This window comes from Gouania willdenowi, chromosome 16 (genome assembly GCF_900634775.1).
Source record: "Gouania willdenowi chromosome 16, fGouWil2.1, whole genome shotgun sequence".
Lineage (NCBI taxonomy): Eukaryota > Metazoa > Chordata > Actinopteri > Blenniiformes > Gobiesocidae > Gouania > Gouania willdenowi.
The window spans coordinates 18,042,606-18,060,858 of NC_041059.1; the positions used below are offsets into that span (position 1 = coordinate 18,042,606).

An 18,253-nucleotide genomic window follows, 5' to 3' on the forward strand; every position below is an offset into this window, starting at 1 on the left:
ATGCGCTGTACAAAAAAAATTTGCCTTGCCTCGTTTTGCCTTGCCTCCTTAGCGGAAGTAATAAATAATTCCCCTTTCATGTTATTACATACCCGTCAGTAGTAATTGAAATTATCAACTACATATACCGTAGTACACAAATATCAATCTCAACCCTGCTCCACGAATCCAAATCTTATCATGAGTCACCTCAAAGCTTTTATCCTAGTAGAGAACATCATTTGTGGCATATTATGAAAGGTTTAGGTGCTGCAGGTCTTAGGACGAGTGTTTCCACAAAATGTAAACAGCTTTTGTGTATTGTTTATTATTGTTTATTAAAAGGATTAAAAATGAAATATGTATGTAAAATGCTTGCTGCTCTTAAATATTCTTTGGTTAATTCTACCTTTGAAAAATATTTCTACTTGGATGGTTTTTTTTTATCACATAATTTAGGTTTTTAGTTTTGTTTTTTTAAAGATCTAAACTACAATGCTGTTCCTGAATGTAGTGTAATTGGAAAAATTTGACTGTTGGTTATTTCTATCCCTGCTGTGGGTGGGTTCTTGAATGTGAATCTCATTAAAACTTTCGCAGACTCTGGCCTTGCCGTCTTTGTTACTCGCCCTTCTTTCTGTTCTTCCTAGAAGCATTGATGCTGCACTTTAATATGACTCTATTGTCTGAGTTATCAAGGCTGAGTGCATTGACAGCCAGGGGATTCTGTATTGTTTACCCTCATAACCATTAAAGATGATTGGGTTTTCAAGGTTGTTCTTTTTCTTCTTTTCTTTATATTTTTTCATAATTAAAGTATATGTAAAACTAAGTTTATAAACATTTGCTATAATGATATATAGATATATATATTTTTTTTATTTTTATTTTTTTTCATTTTAAACACCTTTAAAAGATTTTTTCTTAAACTTTAATTGAAAGCTTTATCAAAACATTGTGTATAATAGCAGAGGTTTAGTCAAGTAATGTTTGTCATAACTTTTGGACATCTTGGACATCTCTGCTGAATTTCTACTCTGAATCACTAGAATATCCTCTCAGTGTCTTTCGTCCAGATATCTGTTCATTTTTAACATTTGGCAGATTTTTTGAAAATATTCTGAAGAAAATATAAACAAAAACCGTGAATGGAAGGATTGGCTTTGTGGATGCGCTTCAATGAGGCTGTTCTGAGTTGTTGTTGTTGTTGTTGTTGTCATTTTCTCTGTGTTTCCAACACAAACAACGGATGTGGTACAGTGTCATGAGACATATCTTGTTTGGAGAGTATGGAGGCTATATTAAATAATTGCTTATGTTCCTTTAATGGTGTTTTACGATGTTGATTTTGCCAGCCGAAACATATGAAATTGTCATTGGTGTCGACATTGATGGCCTCGATTTGCAACAGATATAGCATAGGTTCCCACCAATTATACACGCAGTTCAACCCAGCTACACAACATTACGCTGGTCAGTGTGTGATTGACTTAATCGTCGTGGCCACTTAATTCTTAGCTTATCAATTTAAATTCGTTTCATGGCTGCGTGTGAAACACAAATGTTTGCCTGATCTGAGTGTTAGTGAGGTTATTAAGAGCCAGGTGCATAGTTTTACAATAAGTTGGATTTAGATATTAAATTGCTCATATTTCATGTTGGCATTGATTAACTGTTTGCGGTTGCTATGCCATGATTAAAGCTATCTGTGTTTGACTATTTGGTTGTCTGATTGCGCTGTTTTTAATGTTACATCTTTCTTTTTTAGTATTTACATTTTACTATCCCAAATCGTAGTTGTTTTTCTTTATTTATTTAATGTACTCAGTTTTAATAGGTGTTTTTTTATTTTTTACATTTGGGATCTGTTGTTATTGAGCTGAGTGTTATTTTGCGTAGTGTTTGGGTTGGAAATTGTTAGTTGGATCTGGCAACCCTGATTCCCACCTGTGTGCCATGGAGGATGCTCTTTTATGGAGCAATGATACAGGTGACTCCAAACAGCAATTATGTCACAGCCTCATTATCTACAGTACAATGTCATAAATGGCTGCCTCTTCCTCATGGGTTGTATTTCAAGGTATGAAATTCATCGGGAAATCATTTTTAAGGGATTTTTTTTAAGCAAGGTTAAAGTTGTAAGCATGACTAGTACAGATTTTAGGTACTAGGTCTAAGATAATGCTATAATCAGGTTATCTTTTAGCGTTGACATATTGGTGTAGTGATTTACCAAAACTAGAACATGTAAAATTTACAACGATGTTCTTTTACATAACAAGGGTGGAGATCCTCTATTTAAGGTCTTTAAAGTACTAAAATGAAAAAGGGTGTGACGTCCCTGGCTTTATCTTTACTGTGTTCTTGACCTTCACATTGAACAAAATGTAATGTGCTTGACACAAAAAGATGGAAAACTATAGTTGTTGAAAAAAAAATTAAAAATTAGGTAAATTACCTTTACGATTTTTCACATTGGTAAAGATGAGCAGTGACACATTGAGTTCATATTCAAAGTTTCATTCCTATTACTTTTTAAGATTGGTTTTGAACTTTGGCTGTGAAAACAACAGCAAGAAATGTAATTTGAGACAGACAAGCATCACTACCGCCGACAGTGAACTGAACCCTCAAATGAAAGAAGTTTCGGTTATAAATGCACATTTCTTTTGAAGCAGAAACACCGCTGTTTACTCTTTGTTTGACTGACACACGCAGACAGTTGACTGGAAACACAGCTGTCATTGAGAATGGATAAGTCTGTGAAAATATCTTTTAAATCTATCACCCTAGATGCACTTTGCACTCAACCGGTGACATTTTTTCCTCCTTTAAATCGCCCCGTGACCCTCGAGATAGCCTTTTCACGACTTTATTATCAGATTGTCTTATCTGCATTTTGTTGCTAAGATTGTCACTGAGGCTGTGGATAAAAGATGTGTTATTGGTTTATCACTAAGGCTTATATAAACAGAATATTTTTATCAACACTGTTTTATAGTACTTTGTGTATGTGTGTGTGCACAAAGCATCATCGAATACAGTGATTCTCAACTGGTGGGTCGGGAAACCAAAAGTGGGTCGCGGACAGCTGGTCAAAAATAAATTAATACTTAATATCTCTCATGTTGGACTTTTCATTTGAAAGAATTTTTTCTTTTGACAGTCATGCTGTGAAATGCATGTTACACAGGAAAATATATAGCTTTATGTTTAAAAAAAGATTACATATGTGTGTTTACAACAGCTATTTAAAAAAAACAAACAAATTTGGTTGGTTGAATAAAAAAAACTGGGTCACGATTTAATGACCGTGGTAAAATGTGGGTCCCAGGGTGAGACCAGTTGAGAACTTTTGATCTAATACATTTATATTGGCTGATTTTTACTGTCATGATTTAGCCCAAGTGTTGCTTTTTATGTAGATCATGTAATCTAAGGACAACTAGTCAAACTAGAAAAATATTTAATTCTTTATTTCCACAAGATTTCTCGGGACATCTTTTCACATTTACAGAAAACTTCCAGCAATAACACAATATTTGTTTTGTTTTTTTCTGAAAAAGGTTTGTTGTCAAAAACCTACCTGGAATACAAAGCATAATAAAGTGCATTTCACAAAGTACACCCACACGTCAAATAGAAATAACAATAACCACAATATTTTATCAAAGAGCCCTTAATGTTTCATGTTCCAAGACCATGTTTTAGTCCTGATTTCTCAATGTCTTCTTTGTTTTATATTTCAAATATAGCAGTCACATAACAAGTGGATACATTTTCAAGTAAGTCTGCAATGCAAAAAAGTGCAAAGGAGGATCCAGTGCGATAACAGTGATGACATCGTGCTGACAAGTACTGCATTAAATGCACAAGGCTCCTTGAGTTTGTAAAAACAAAACAAACATATAATAAATTACGTGAAGTGTTTAAATACAAATTCCCCTGATGTATTTAAAACACATTTTTTTTAAATAACAACTTAAATAGAAACGTCTGTATAAATTATTGTTGTTCTTAGTATTGTGAGATGAAATAAATACTATATTTCACTTACAATAACAATGAATAGTTTTTATTTTTACCTCAATCTACGCTTTCAGGTTATAACTCTGTCTACGTTTCCTACATGCACCACGAAACCACACCCAATACAGGAAAATCATCAGCACCCAATAACACACATATGCCACGGAACCAAAGATAAGAAATCTGATTTCCATTTTCTTATCTGGCGTTGACCAGTCTTTTTGACTTTCCTTGTAGATTCTAAAACCAAGTCCACCTAATAAAACCGCCGCCCACACAGACAGAGGAAGGAGGGGAATGTAGTTACCCACGATTTTACGCCTGCCCGATGTTCCCCAGCTGCTTTTGTTCATTGTGAGAATGGCAAAGTACTTTGCAGGCAGCAGGCTGGTCATGTACAGAGCAGAGTACAGCGACATGAAAACCATCACCATGTTTCTCCGCAGAATGCAGGCGTAGGCTGCTTTCACCAGCCCAATGATTTGAATGCAGCACAAGATCCAGAGGATGTCCCACAGAGTGCCTGTCCAAAAGAGCTGAATGATGGTGGCAGTTACAAAGAAAGGGAAGATTCCAGAGACAATGGACTCATAGGTCATCCACAGATGGTGCTTGTGCCACCACATGGCATTGTACAGCCACTCACGAAAGTAAGATTTAGTCCAGCGGGTCTGCTGGTTGAGCCATCGGAGAAACTGAGCGGGTGTTTCTGTGTAGCATTTGGAGCGAGCCGTATATCTGAAATAAAGGTTTAAAAGCAAAAATAACATTAGACTGAGATGACACTGAAAACACCATATCAGAGTTTGGTAACCCTTTACTTGAAGTCTTATACATAAAGGATAAACCTAACCCCAACCCCTAACCCCTAACCGTAACCTACCTAACCCTAGCCCTACCTAACCCCACTAGATCCCTCTACCTAACCCAAAAAATGTCAACATAGCTCCAATGGTGTCATAATTTAGTGAGCAACACTTAATGACAGCCTTCATGACACCTTATTCATGCTAATGACAGTGTAATGTCAGCCTTATGTATAAAACTTCAAGTAAAGTGTTACCCAAAGTTTTTTTTTTTTTTTTTACAAGATGTTACATACTTTGTAGCAAAGCCCATGCTTAGCATACGGTTAGTGAGGTGCCGGTCATCCCCAAATGTGCAGTGACTTCCCAAAAACATTTGATTGTACCAAGACTCCAAAAACTGCTGAAGGATATCATTCCTGTAAAGACCTTCAACAGACGTTCAAAAAAACCACAAATCAGATGATGTTACAGTGCCTAATCAATGACTCACATCCTCAAAAACATTCCTCACTTACCCAGAGGGCCGCTGATACAGGAAACACAGTTAAAAAAGGACTGGCAGGACCTTTCGATGTTAAAAGCCATCCAGTAACGAAGACTGCTCATGAAGCTGATGTAGGAGTCTTTGAGGTTGAGGATCATCACGTCTCCACCCACAGCACCATACTTTGGGTTACTTTCTAACACCTTGCACAGCTCCACCGTCGCCAACGGGTCCAGCTTAGTATCAGAATCACACACCTAGAGAAGTCGTAAAAAGATTAAGAATAGGTGACACTCCATTTATCTTTTAAAAAAAAAAAAACTTTCAGAGTGAAAGAAAAACATGTAAATACCTGTATATAGTCAACAGATGATCCAAGCGCTTTAAAAGCTGTGTACATCACTTCCCGTTTGCCTCCCCACTTCTGCATGATGCACACACAGTTTTTACTCTGAATCAGGTGCTCTACGTTTTTTCTCTGAGGATCCTCATAGAACACATCATCTGCTTCCCCTTCTGAGGCCATTTCTGCCCCCATCTCTACATCCACCTGAGTCTGTTTGGGGTCCCACGTATGGTAGTTGTTTTTCCACACATAACAGCCAGGGTCCTTGTCTGCAAACACCTCTTTGAACATGTCCATCATGTAAAGGTCATCTTCAGAGTTCCCATCTATCACCATGATGATGCGCAGCAGCTCAGGTGGATATTTGAGTGCCCTGATGGAGTTGAGGCACTCTCTGAGATAGATGGGATCCTCCTGGTATGCAGATATAGTGAAGCCGATGGTTTTTGTGAAGGTGCACGAGTCCGTGCGAGCTTTCATTTGCCGGTGCTCAATGAAAGCAAAGAAACTTTGGATCAATACGTGGAAAGAGAGAAGGAGTCCATAGAAGCCAAATGAGATGATTCCGTACGCTGATGTCACAAGCTGAAATCCTTCAACGTAGGCCCACACCATCACACCCAGAACCAGCAGTGCAAAGAGAAAAGTGAGGACGGCACGGACGATTGAGCCCAGTTTTTTCAACAATGGCTTCAGCTCCATAGTTATCTGACAAACACAGAAAAGTGCTCATTAGTACACTGTATACAAAGAGGCAAGAAAGGTTTCCTACTTTGTTCAACACAAAAATCACTGCTCCAATTTGAATCCTGTACAAACAATAGCCGGTGTCTTATAGAAAAGCGGACATCTCTTTTGTACAAAGTAGATTACCAAAAACACAAAAAAAGGGTGTTGAACTGTATGCAGATACTCAAGTTTAAAGTTAATGGAGTGCCTGTAAAAAAACATAACCCTGAGAATATTTTTTTAAAATGACTGCATGTTAGCGCTTCATTGTGTTTTATTCATGTGTGTCTTATAACATATACTGTATAAACAAGAGCCCAACCAATATGAGGTTGTTAGGGCCAATGCTGATACCAGTATTGGGGGTTTTAAAAAAACTTATATCTAATCTATTTGCCAATAACTGATATAACATTGAAATACACAGGATATATCCTGTACATGAACACAAATTCTTATAATACCCAAAATATGGTTTTTAATAAATTAAAAAAGGAACTTTAATTAGTAACACTGTCAAGGACATCAGGACTGTATAGCTGCTGATAAATAAGAAATTGATTTTCTAGGAATACAATGTAAAAAAGAATATTTAAAATAAAGTTGCTCAAATCGCAAATAATAAACAGAAAAATCAAAAAAGGGAAAATTTAACTGTAAACAATGCATTAGTGCATTTCTCCCAGTTTTGTCATCATTACTACTGATTCGTGTCATTCTAAAATACAGAAAGCACAGTTACAAAAATTGCATGCAGTACATATTACCAGTTACATATTACATATCATAGTATATACTGTATATATATATATATATATATATATATATATATATATATATATATACTCCATCTGATCAACTGCATTTTCCATTGTAAAAGGTATGTAATTTCTGTATGTTTTCAACTTGTTTTAACAATGCTTGTATGGTGACCTTGGGTACCCCGAAAGAGGGTTCTAATAATGAATTATTATTATTATTATTATTATCATATCCCAACTGATTAATCGGCTGGACTATCGATCTCAATTATTCAGGGATAACTAATATCAGCCCCACTAATTTATCAGTAGTAGCTTTTGCCAGCTCTTATTAACAAATCTCTGCTGTTAATTTACTATATCCCTTTTACTGTAATGTCATTATTAAAATCATTTGATTTAATAATAGCCCAATGGTTAATGTTTTCAATACAAAGAACCTATTCTGTTTAATTGATCTAATTTTTCCTCTTTAATTAAACCATTACCAGCTGCTATATGAACACAATGATGGTAAATGGGTGTGAGTGTGATGTCCTACCTGATGTCCAGCTGCTCTTCCTTTCAATCCTCTCTCGGTAACACCTTGTAGAGCCTCAGCTTGGACTCATGGGGGCTGTGTGCAAAAAAGACCATGTGCGCGCCTTTTATACTCCCGAATTCATCAAGTGTGCGCGCCCCCGCTGTCTTTGAGCCGTGCGTCAGGAGTATAGGCGGTGGTCCTATACGTGCGTGTACGTCAGCGCGCACGGCTGCTTGTTTTTAAGCTTTACCATGGAAACCCACAGACCCTCCTCCTCCTATTGCAATGCAGAACATACCAAAGCTTTCATAGTGGAAGGATGATGGATGGAGCAATGGAAGGTGGACACATACAGTAGTCTCCCATCAATATACAATTCAACTGTCCATCATTTCATTTACTGAAAACTATACATGGTTTTTAATCACTTTGTCTGGGGCAGAACACACACACACACACACACACACACACACACACATATATATATATATATATATATATATATATATATATATATATATATATAATTTGTAGATTTATGCATAATCTAAAACATTTTTATTTATTTATTAAAGAAAATTTTAAATAAGTGTCCATCTTTATTATAGCAAATAGAGGTGAGGCTTACGATGTTCTTTTAACACCCCTGTCACAACTGTACCCTCAGTGCTTAATAAATAATCCACATTGATCCCTGCTTCTAACAGTGGATGGTACAATTTGTCACAGTATTTTAAGCTCCTGTAACCATGACAAGTGCCTTCTAATAAGCACTACCACTATTAGAGCTTTTTAAGACATACTGTATATCATTAGTAACTATAAGAAAAAGAACAACAATTTGACCTAGGACAGCAATGATGTATATTATGTCTATGGTCTAAAATAAATTCATACTTGATAAACATTGTAAAAAAAAATTATTAATTTATATATTGCCACACAAAATGTAATTGATGAAATTTGCGTCGTAGATATGAAATGGTGTAATTGTATGTCATGTATATTCATGTGTATGTGTGTACATATGTATATATGTTTGATGTGCATGAATAAACTGTATATATAAAACTTGTGCTGAATATATATTGAATGTATATTTAAAAAAAATAGTGATATAAGTAGTAAAAAAAAATGTGTGTGATATTATCTTGAGAACCTTGTTTTGTTTTGTTGTGATGGTGTAGGTATATGTAAAAGCTTAAATTTGCTTCAACCTACATCCTTTCGGCTGAAGAATTAGACAATTGTTGTTGAGTGTTGTTTGTTCTGTTTTGATTTTCTGCCGACAGCCGATTAAATTTAAAAATTCAAATTCAAACAATAGTAAAATACTTTATTTGAAATATAAGCACCTTTCTTGACATCTATAAGGACACTTTACAAAACAATACGTATCAAAGATAAGTACATTATATAAGACAATTCGATACACTATGTCCCTGAGGTAAAAAAATAATAAATAATGATATTTAAAAAAAAATCTCTATGAATTTTGCTCCTGTTTACATTATATAATTACAAAGTCATTTAGAAAATATTGTAATTTGACATTGTTTTTATTAGTGTCCTTTTTTATATTATTTCATTACTACCATACTGCCAACTGTCAATATTACCCATTCAAAGAAAAGATTATTAATGATATGGAATCCACAAACTGTATTAGTCAGGCTACACACAAGCTGGATGCTGCCCTCTGCTGGTTGAAGTGAACTGGTGCAGTTCCACAACCCAAAAGGGTAAAAAAAATTAAAAATGATCTGCAGTGGCTTGTAGTGAGAAACATAAACTAATCCTGATCCCACGCAGTAAATTAAACTTTAAGACGTTTGTTTGACTGCCAAATATGTGGCTTTAAAGGCTGTGGTTCAATTGACTTGTTCTTTCACCATCCCCAATCTAACCAATGATTACATGCCAGCAGAGGTTCTTTGAAGAAAAATGTTTTGACCACTCATGAGTGTCCACACCCTTAGCCACTGGATCTGGTCTGAGCCATTGACACGCTCCATGTGAGACCCAAATAGAAGTGTCCAGTACAATGATGTCAAGCAAGTAAGGCTTTGTGTTTTAAACGTGGATTAGCTTTCATTACAAAGGTTTTATTGGTAGGGTTTTATTTTAATCAACCGTTTTCAATAAAAACAGCATATAAGACATATTATTTCCCTTATTGATCAGTAACCCAGTTTTCTTTCAATTAGGTTTTTAAATGCAGCAATCAAAATGATCAGTGACTTTCTGTCCATCATAAAAAAATCTAACTGTTTACACTAAAAACATTCTATATAGTGTAATATGACTTTATTGGCATTGCTTAAACATTTACAATAATAATAATTAAAAAAAATGTTTAACCAAACAGTCAAATCTTTACTTCCTGTCTGTTTTCAAATTAAACTGTAGAGGTGATCCACTTGGTGGTGCTGTGCATGGATTCACTGCCTGACATTGTAACTTCCATCCCTGCTGGCCCTGGTATATCTAAGTGAAAACAAGTCCTTTAGGCTCATTAATATGTCTACAATAATCTTTTAAGTCAGTATTACTGTTGCTGTCTGTCTTTTTTGTGTCACTGAGAAATATACCATCACAGCAATTACTCAACACTTCCTGTATCTCTGCTTTTTCTTTGCAAGGCTTAAAAAGTTGTTTGTTTGTTTTTCAGGCATTTTTAAATAAAGAAGTTTAGAAGATGGATGTCAAAGGAGCATAGGGCCGGATTTGTGAAAAAATAAACATTAATTTGAAGTATTTCAATGCTAATGGGTGATGAAGCATTCAAAACCAAAAAGAATGAGCCCACACACATATCCATATTGCCTTTTCACACTCTGGAAGTGCGCATGCGCGACTGCTGGGGGGTTATAGGTCAAGAGGGATATCAATGTAAACATGACGCTGTTTGTGCTATGCGCTCAGATTTTCAGCTGACTTTTTGTACGATAAAGGTAGACCTAATCTATCTGATACTCTAATATACTGCAAGTGCAACACTCAGACTGCAGTCACTCACTTAACCCACTTTCAACGAACAAGTTTGAATGAGTATTTGCGCTTTTATTTGTAATCGAAGAGGGGGGTCGCAAAAAAATGAATAAATGTGTCTGGCATAATCTATGGTTAGCTAAATGTGTGAATACAATTGATAAATATAAATTATATTTTATATTGTTTAATATGATAAATTATAACTAAACATATAATACAGTATGAGTTCTCACTTTGAAAATGAGATACACCATTCATTAAACAGGTCCATATGATTATTTTTTATTAAGCTATTATGTTATTCAAATTTACAAATTTGAAGGAAGTGCACAAGATGGATAGGTCATTTCATTTGCACATTTTCTTTGTGTAGTCTTGCTCCTTTATTCTGCGTGTGTATAATTATCATTATTCGTGTTGTTTTTTAAACACACCGTTCTTTGCTGTTTATACTATACTTGTACTTTATTAAACCTCTTGTTGTTTATTAAAGTATTTTCTGATTCTGATTAAGAGAAACAGCACTCATCAGCCGATTCATGTTTACAAAATGTGACTATAACCTGGCTCACTGTTGAAACGTCAGGCAAAACCAGAATTTTCAGCTCATGTGCAGCATAAGCTCTAGCAGCTAACTCGGTCTTTCTGCCTTGGAGACTGATGCCACGTTCAAGCAAAAAAATAAACCAAATCTCTGTCAGACTCGCTTCCTACACCATCAGCCATGGCGAGTATATCCCTCTTGATCTTTGACCTAATGCAGAAGAACTGAGCCAGAGTGAGAGTTTGAAAAGGCTCATTGCCTTGAACAGACTGTGTGATGCATTTTAGGCCAAATTACCTGCGTAGTGCTGCGGACGTGATGAATAGACGCTGATGCACGTTCTCAATGGCTTGCAGAGGGATCCACTCTGCTGGAAATAATGAAGAAGAAGAAGAAGAAGAAGAAGAAGAAGAAGAAGAAGAAGAAGAAGAAGAAGAAGAAGAAGAAGAAGAAGAAGAAGAAGAAGAAGAAGAAGAAGAAGAAGAAGAAGAAGAAGAAGAAGAAGAAGAAGAAGAAGAAGAAGAAGATGGCTTGGAGTCTGAAAGAAGACAAATGCGATGGATGAAAAAATGCATGCCTCTACAAAACAGTAGTTTGGTCTGAGTCCGACCCGTACCCGAAAGAGCAAAACCAAACCCGACCTGAATCACACAGCCCCACTGCCTGTAAACATCTCATTGTTTTCTATTGGAGTGAAGCATTCAGCCTGCTTTTTAGATCATTTAGCAGCTTTTCAGTCAAAATGACAATGTATAATGCTTTTGGTTGCTATAAAAAAAACCAGGAGAATTTAAAGATGTCGATGTAATCTTCTTTTGTTTACCAAAAGAGGATAAAAACAGTTGTGACCCAAAAAATAATCTGTGACCACAGGGGGCATTCAGATATTTATATCTGAGCCCGAATCATTAAAACCTCATTTTTTTTCTCATACAAATTACATATTTACGTTTGTTTTAGTGGTAAGCCCGCTTTTATTAACAAACAACTGTTAATGTCAAGAAACTCAGTGGATCTATTTATACAATTCATGTATCAAAGCTAATGATAATGTACTTGTACAGAAAAAGGATTGCGGCTTCAAGGCTGTCATCCTCTGCTCCTCAAGCAGGACTCTGCAACGCTGAAGCTGCGCTCACTGCTACTGCTACTGCTATTGCTACTGCTACTGCTACTGCTACTGCTACTGCTACTGCTGCAGCAATCGGAAGAACACTGAGCGCCAAGACACTGTGCGACCAAACCGACCACCTGTTCTAAATAACTGCCCAAACTCGACCCAACCCGTCGGTACCCCCGCTCCGGCGAGGCTGATGACTGAAGTTATCTTAACTTGTCAAGGGTCTTGTTTTTGATCCTGCCCCATATGCTCTTATAATGTGATGCTAGAGGTCTTTGTTATTCTAATGCATAAAAAGATATTCACAATTACTCAAATTCTATAAAAACTAATTTTTGACCTATACCAACCCACCTTAACATTTGAGAATCATGTAGTAAAAGTTAATATTTTTCAATTGTCGCTGGCTCGATTAAAATGAGCGAGCCATGGTTTTTTTATACAGACAGCACATGTCCTCATAACTTTCATTTTGCCTTCATGCAGTGGTCAACCAAGTGCCTGGTGAGTCATTCATCCTGCTCTGCACCACACCCAAAGAACCCAATCCCCAGTAAATTATTTCTAGAACTTTCTCATTGAGTATGCTCATATGTGCACCTGGTGAGGTTGGAGTTGTGGGAACAGAACCAATGTTCTTTTGTCCAAGAGATACATTAACCTCCAGGCTGAATGTAAAAAGGTTTTTTTTTAAAAAAAAAAAAAAAAAAGTAATTCCCTGTCTTGTAGTTATTCTCTATAATCAGTGATTATGGAGGATTGCATGATTGAGCTCCAAGCGTTGCACTTTCAACCCATGCAGTAAATGAGGCAGCATGCTTAGCCCTTTATAATTTACTTTTGGCTGACTGTAAATATCGGGCTTGGTTCTCATCTACAGAAAGATCTCTGAAGCAAACTGTCTGCACATTCATCAGTAAGTCATTCTGAGTCAGAGGCTGGAAATGCAGTGACAGTGTTGGCGGGAGCTTCATGTGACATACTATTAAATCCTCTCACATACATTTTTATAGACATTGATGCTTACCGAAGTTTGGAATTACACTAAAATATATTTCCAAGCCCACCCATGATGCACTTGTGATAAACACTTTTTCAGCTGAATTGTTGTGTTCCAGAGTACAGCTCTTAAAAAAAGAAATGGCTTCTTCTCTTTATTAGCTAGTAAAACACTTTGTTCTGTGTGTTGGAGGATGCAGGGTATTAAAAAAGAAACATGCATGTTGAACCAATAGATTGTCTGTAAGAACATGTACACACAGGACATCATGTTGTTGATTTTATTGACAACATGTCCTTATCTGAAGTTTTAAATGTATTTGTTGCTCAGCCTGATGCCATCGTGTTCTTGATCCAGGAAATGTAGTTACAAACTTTAGTGTAAACCCCAGGCTTCTTCCTCAAAGCACAGCCATGACCCCAAGAAACCACACCTTGGAGCGCTCCGTCACACACCAATGGACCCCCAGAATCTCCCTAAGTGGTAAAGAGTTGTTTCATCATTTAGCTGTTATAGCTATGATAGAAAAATAGTTTTGTGATAAAGTGTTATACCTGACAGGAGTCCTTTCCTCCCTCCAGGTATCCAGCACAGATCATGTTTTCAGTGATTTGGAAAGGATACGCGTTGAAACAGGTGTCCTCGCTCAGAAGAGGGACCTCAAGGCATTGCAGCTTATGTGGATACCTGGCTATAAATGGTATTACAAGGCAACAAAGGGGCAGATACTATAAGAGTTATCTTCTCTTTTGCTCCTTTTCATTCAAAATGTGTTGATTTGTTGTTGATGTGTTGACTGTTTATTCTTTTTTTATTTTATTCCTTTACTTTTGAATGAAATAAATACAGAAATTACAAGAATTACAAATAACCAGAGGTGAAAGTAATGGATTACTTACTTACGTTACTGTAATTTAGTTGTTTTTATGGGCACTTTTTGAGTATCTTTGTAAATCAGTAATTTTATGTGTACTTAAGTACTTTTTAAAATAAGTAAATAAATCATGACATTTCTACACCCAACCGTTACTGATTAAATTATAAATTTTTGTTTTAAAATGATGAACAGACATTGTGAGACAACAATCAAATGCATCACATCATGGTTGACCAATCAGATTAAACGTAATGCACCGCGCCAAAACACTATTGAATGGAGGTTATTTTCTCAGTTACAGAGTTCATACATTTAGCCATTCTTAGAGCAGTGTTTTTCAATCTTGGGGTGGGGTCCTGACCCAGGGCCACATAATAATAATAATACAGTATAACAAACTTCATCAAAAACTAATTCCAGATAAAAAAATACAAAAAAACAAAAAAAAGTCTTGATATTAAAATGGGGCCTCGATCCAAAAAAGATTGGGAACCACTTTTTTTATATTTTCAATTAAATTCACTGGTGTTATTTTTATTGAAAAAAGAGTTGTACATTTTGACAAATAAATTATTTAATCAATTAAGTTCCAATTCCAATCTCTTCCTTTTTAAGTTTATATATGAACTGTTTACTGTAGGCAAGGGAACCATGGCAAGATTTATTACCAAAAAAAAACGTGAAAGTAACTAGTAACTTTTAGTTTGAGTACGATTGAATTGAGCTATTTTTTACTTGTACTTGAGTATTTTATATATGACGTACTTGTACTTGAGTACAATTTCAATCAAGTAACAAAAATTCTACTTGAGTAAGATACACTACCGGTTAAAAGTTTTAGAACAACCTCAAATTTTCAGTTATTTATTGCAATTCAAATGTTGCAAGTCCAATGAATAGCTTGAAATGGTACAAAGGTAAGTACTGAACAGCCAGAGGTTAAAAAAAAGGTTTGGTTACCCAAAACTGAAAATTAATGTACATCAGACTTGAAAGCTGGTACTACTAATTCCTACAGGTGTTCCAACTTTTCTTGGTTACTTACAACCCCTTCTGTCTGCATAAAAGCAATGTTGGAACCAGTGGCGTGCCGTGCATTTCACACCTAAGCCTTCAGTGATGTCCTACACTGAATGAATCCACCTCTTAATACCATCGATATGACGTCATGTCTCTCGAAACCAGACATTTATACAGAAACAAACGAATACATCTACTTTATTTCCGGAACATTTAAAATCAATACATCCGTATTAACAATTAATAGTAGTAAAGTAAAAGTTATATGATCGCTTGGATACTGTCACAACTTAAAAATAAAAGGCAGTTAGTCTACAAAAGTCCACTAAACAGCACATTGTCGCACCCGTAAAGCAGTTTCATTCATTCATTTCCGACAGTGGTGAAATGGTGTAGCCTACTCCTTGAACGTTTGATATAGATTAAAGCGAAACAATTCAGTCCCTTCACTGAAGTCACAGATGCGCCAGGTACCGGCACATTATGGGCTCTGTCGCGACGGAAAAGCGCAGGCTGCGCCCGGCGCGGCACGGCGCGGCACGGCGCAGACCGTCAAGAAAAAAAGAAGAAAAAAAAGCTTTGTACTCACCAAAACGACGATCCCCGCTTATTTGAACACAAAATCCATCCTCCTTTCTTTCCTCAAGAAGACTTCAATGACTGTTGTACAGTTTATCTCTCCATCTCAGTTCCACCAATAAGTCCTTTTCTATTGACATGGAGGCTAGTGCTGAAAGCCGAGTCTCTCTGAACCTGTGAGCCAGGGATACCGCTCGTAGCTGCTGCTTTGAAAGTGGCGCACAAACCCTTTTCCCGGCTGGGACAGGTTTGCTAGCGTGGGGGTTGGACGACCTATCCCCACAATATCAAGTTTTTCTTGAAAGGTCCGTGTTGAAAATGGCGTTGCATGTATATCAGCGACCAGGTCAATCTCTTCTCCTCCTTCAGCCATTGTGGGTTGAAAAAAACACTATTAACGTTTTAGCTCGTTCGAGTCGCTAACGGGACACCAGCTTCCATTTGGTTAACATCACTCTACTTTGCATAGCGCTGCCTCTCACCAGTGCGTATCCAATCAGAGGACGTGAATGTCAGAATGTGTCACGTTCAACGTGAGACCTGCTAGCTGGCCCTGATGTCGCCAACTCGAAATCTGATTGGTTATCACAATCTGTCTGTTTCAGGTCATTTAAGTGTACAGGCACCCCCACTGTTAATTCTGAAGGCCTCGGGAAGATTTCGTGGAGCCTGGCAACACGTGACAGCTCAAATATGATTGGATGAAAGCTATAAGACAAATATACAATCCTGGAAGCAGCGCTACCAAGAGGAAAGCTATGAAATGAAGAGAAAAGACTATGAGGAATAATTTAATACATATTTATGGAAGAAATATATTAAAATTAAATTTATTTTTTGATTATGTTTAGGCCAGCAGAGAAGACCTTGCTGGCCCTGACGGCCCACCACTGGTTGGAACACACTGTGGTACCAGATCCTCATGAGCATCAGGTGAACAGTATTCTTCATGGATTCCATCATTTCTTTTTCAACTCAAATTGCTTATTTGTTCTATGCTTTCATTTCAGAATGAAAGAAGTGTGGTGTTTTAAAACTTTTGACTGGTAGTGTATATCAGTACTCTTTACACCTCTGTTCATAACCAAGAATAGGTATCAATACACATAGTTCAAATTGTTTGTTCTTTGTATTTTTTTGTATGTTCTTCTTAGACTGATTAAAAACTCACAGCCTTCATCGCTGGCACGGAGACTTCCCCATCCAGAAACCTGGCACATGGTCCCGTCACTGGCGCACTTTGATGGAAGTGTCACAGGTCGCACATAGCTGTTCAGATTGGCACGTTGGCTCAGCTTGATCAACATGATGTCGTTGTCCTGTGAGCGAGGATTGTAGCTAGGGTGTCGGATAAACTTGGCTGACATAATGTGCTGTTCAGTCCCCTCAGGCTCCCAAATATCATGCTCCCCCAGTCGAACTTCAAGGTTTGACCTGCAAGTATATAGACTCAGTGTCAAAGAGGGGTCAGTTTCCTTATCGATCCATCATGAAATGTTTATTTCCATGAATGTGAACATGTTTGAGCTATAAAGCCAAATGCATCATAATTCTTTGTCTTTCTTCAGCAGCCCATTTATAGCTGTGATCATGTTTCTTACTTTGGCTTGCAGTGAGCAGCAGAGAGCACCCACTCATCTGACAGAAGGATCCCACCACAGTAGTTATACCCCGTAAACAGTGACACCTGGTAGGGTACCGAGTTTTTCCTGCACTCGTAACCTCCAACGATCTTGTCATCTTGCTCCAGAGCAACTGTAAGATAGAAAGCCGTAGTCATTCATATTTTTAAATTGTAATATGTTGTCTCCATTGTATATTACTACTGTGTGCTATACCTGCTGCTCCAAACAGAGCCAGGAGAAGAAACCCCTTCATGTCTGCAGCCTTGTCTCACCAGCAAGTGAGTGTGCACATTTTCTATTCAGTTTTAGTCCCCTTATCACCCTTTTTTTCAAGGTCTTCTTTCAACACCAAACACATGGTACATTTCCCAAGTGATGTAAGTCTTCAGGTCTTTATGTTTCTGCTATATGGGCTTATCAGGTATAAGCAATATGTTGAAAGGTTATTATTATGGATTTTTGACCAAATGATGCCAAAAAAAACAATGCTGGATAGACAGCAGAACTTGAAACTGAACCAGTGTCACATTTCCTCACCAGACACCTTAAAAAACACAACTCAAGCAAACAAAACCACAAAGAAAAATACTAAATCTATGACAATACAAGGCCCACAGAGCACAACTTAACCCCAGCAAAACCAGTATGATGATGAAAAACCTAATCTTCAATATACTGTAACTCACAGGAACCGGATAATTGGCTTTACTTGCACTCTCATTTGAAAGTAGCAGATTTATTAGCCATTTAATCTCTAACTAAATCATTACTGAGTCATTCTTTTTGAATGACGTGTGGAGCGGCACAAGCCTATTACTGAGTATAGGTGTTTAT

General features: G+C 36.8%; 2 protein-coding genes across 2 annotated transcripts; both read right to left on the bottom strand.

Annotated features, from left to right (window-relative positions):
- Positions 1–3,612: 3,612 nt before the first annotated feature.
- has1 (hyaluronan synthase 1) lies at positions 3,613–15,908 on the bottom strand. The gene is made up of 6 exons (XM_028470155.1): positions 15,805–15,908; positions 7,679–7,753; positions 5,654–6,355; positions 5,333–5,558; positions 5,111–5,243; positions 3,613–4,746 (listed from the first exon to the last, which is right to left on the bottom strand). Exons 3-6 carry the CDS (start codon positions 6,347–6,349, stop codon positions 4,071–4,073), a joined length of 1,731 nt encoding a protein of 576 aa, XP_028325956.1. The 5' UTR covers positions 6,350–6,355; positions 7,679–7,753; positions 15,805–15,908; the 3' UTR covers positions 3,613–4,070.
- Positions 13,585–17,731, bottom strand: LOC114477700 (trypsin-3-like). The gene is made up of 5 exons (XM_028470194.1): positions 17,633–17,731; positions 17,396–17,549; positions 16,966–17,228; positions 13,873–14,009; positions 13,585–13,794 (listed from the first exon to the last, which is right to left on the bottom strand). The coding sequence occupies exons 1-5, from the start codon at positions 17,670–17,672 to the stop codon at positions 13,645–13,647; spliced, it is 744 nt and encodes a 247-aa protein (XP_028325995.1). The 5' UTR covers positions 17,673–17,731; the 3' UTR covers positions 13,585–13,644.
- Positions 17,732–18,253: the final 522 nt, after the last annotated feature.

Excerpts from the sequence above, each read along its gene's own strand:
- has1 (XM_028470155.1), bottom strand. The coding sequence starts at position 6,349 with ATGGAGCTGAAGCCATTGTTGAAAAAACTGGGCTCAATCGTCCGTGCC. Across the intron at positions 5,559-5,653 it reads CATCTGTTGACTATATACAG|GTGTGTGATTCTGATACTAA; the intron begins GTATTTACATGT and ends CGACTTCTCTAG. Across the intron at positions 5,244-5,332 it reads CTGTATCAGCGGCCCTCTGG|GTCTTTACAGGAATGATATC; the intron begins GTAAGTGAGGAA and ends CGTCTGTTGAAG.
- LOC114477700 (XM_028470194.1), bottom strand. The coding sequence starts at position 17,672 with ATGAAGGGGTTTCTTCTCCTGGCTCTGTTTGGAGCAGCAG. Across the intron at positions 14,010-16,965 it reads CCGTGCCAGCGATGAAGGCT|CCAGGTATCCACATAAGCTG; the intron begins GTGAGTTTTTAA and ends TACCATTTATAG. Across the intron at positions 13,795-13,872 it reads GAGGAAAGGACTCCTGTCAG|GGAGATTCTGGGGGTCCATT; the intron begins GTATAACACTTT and ends TTTACCACTTAG.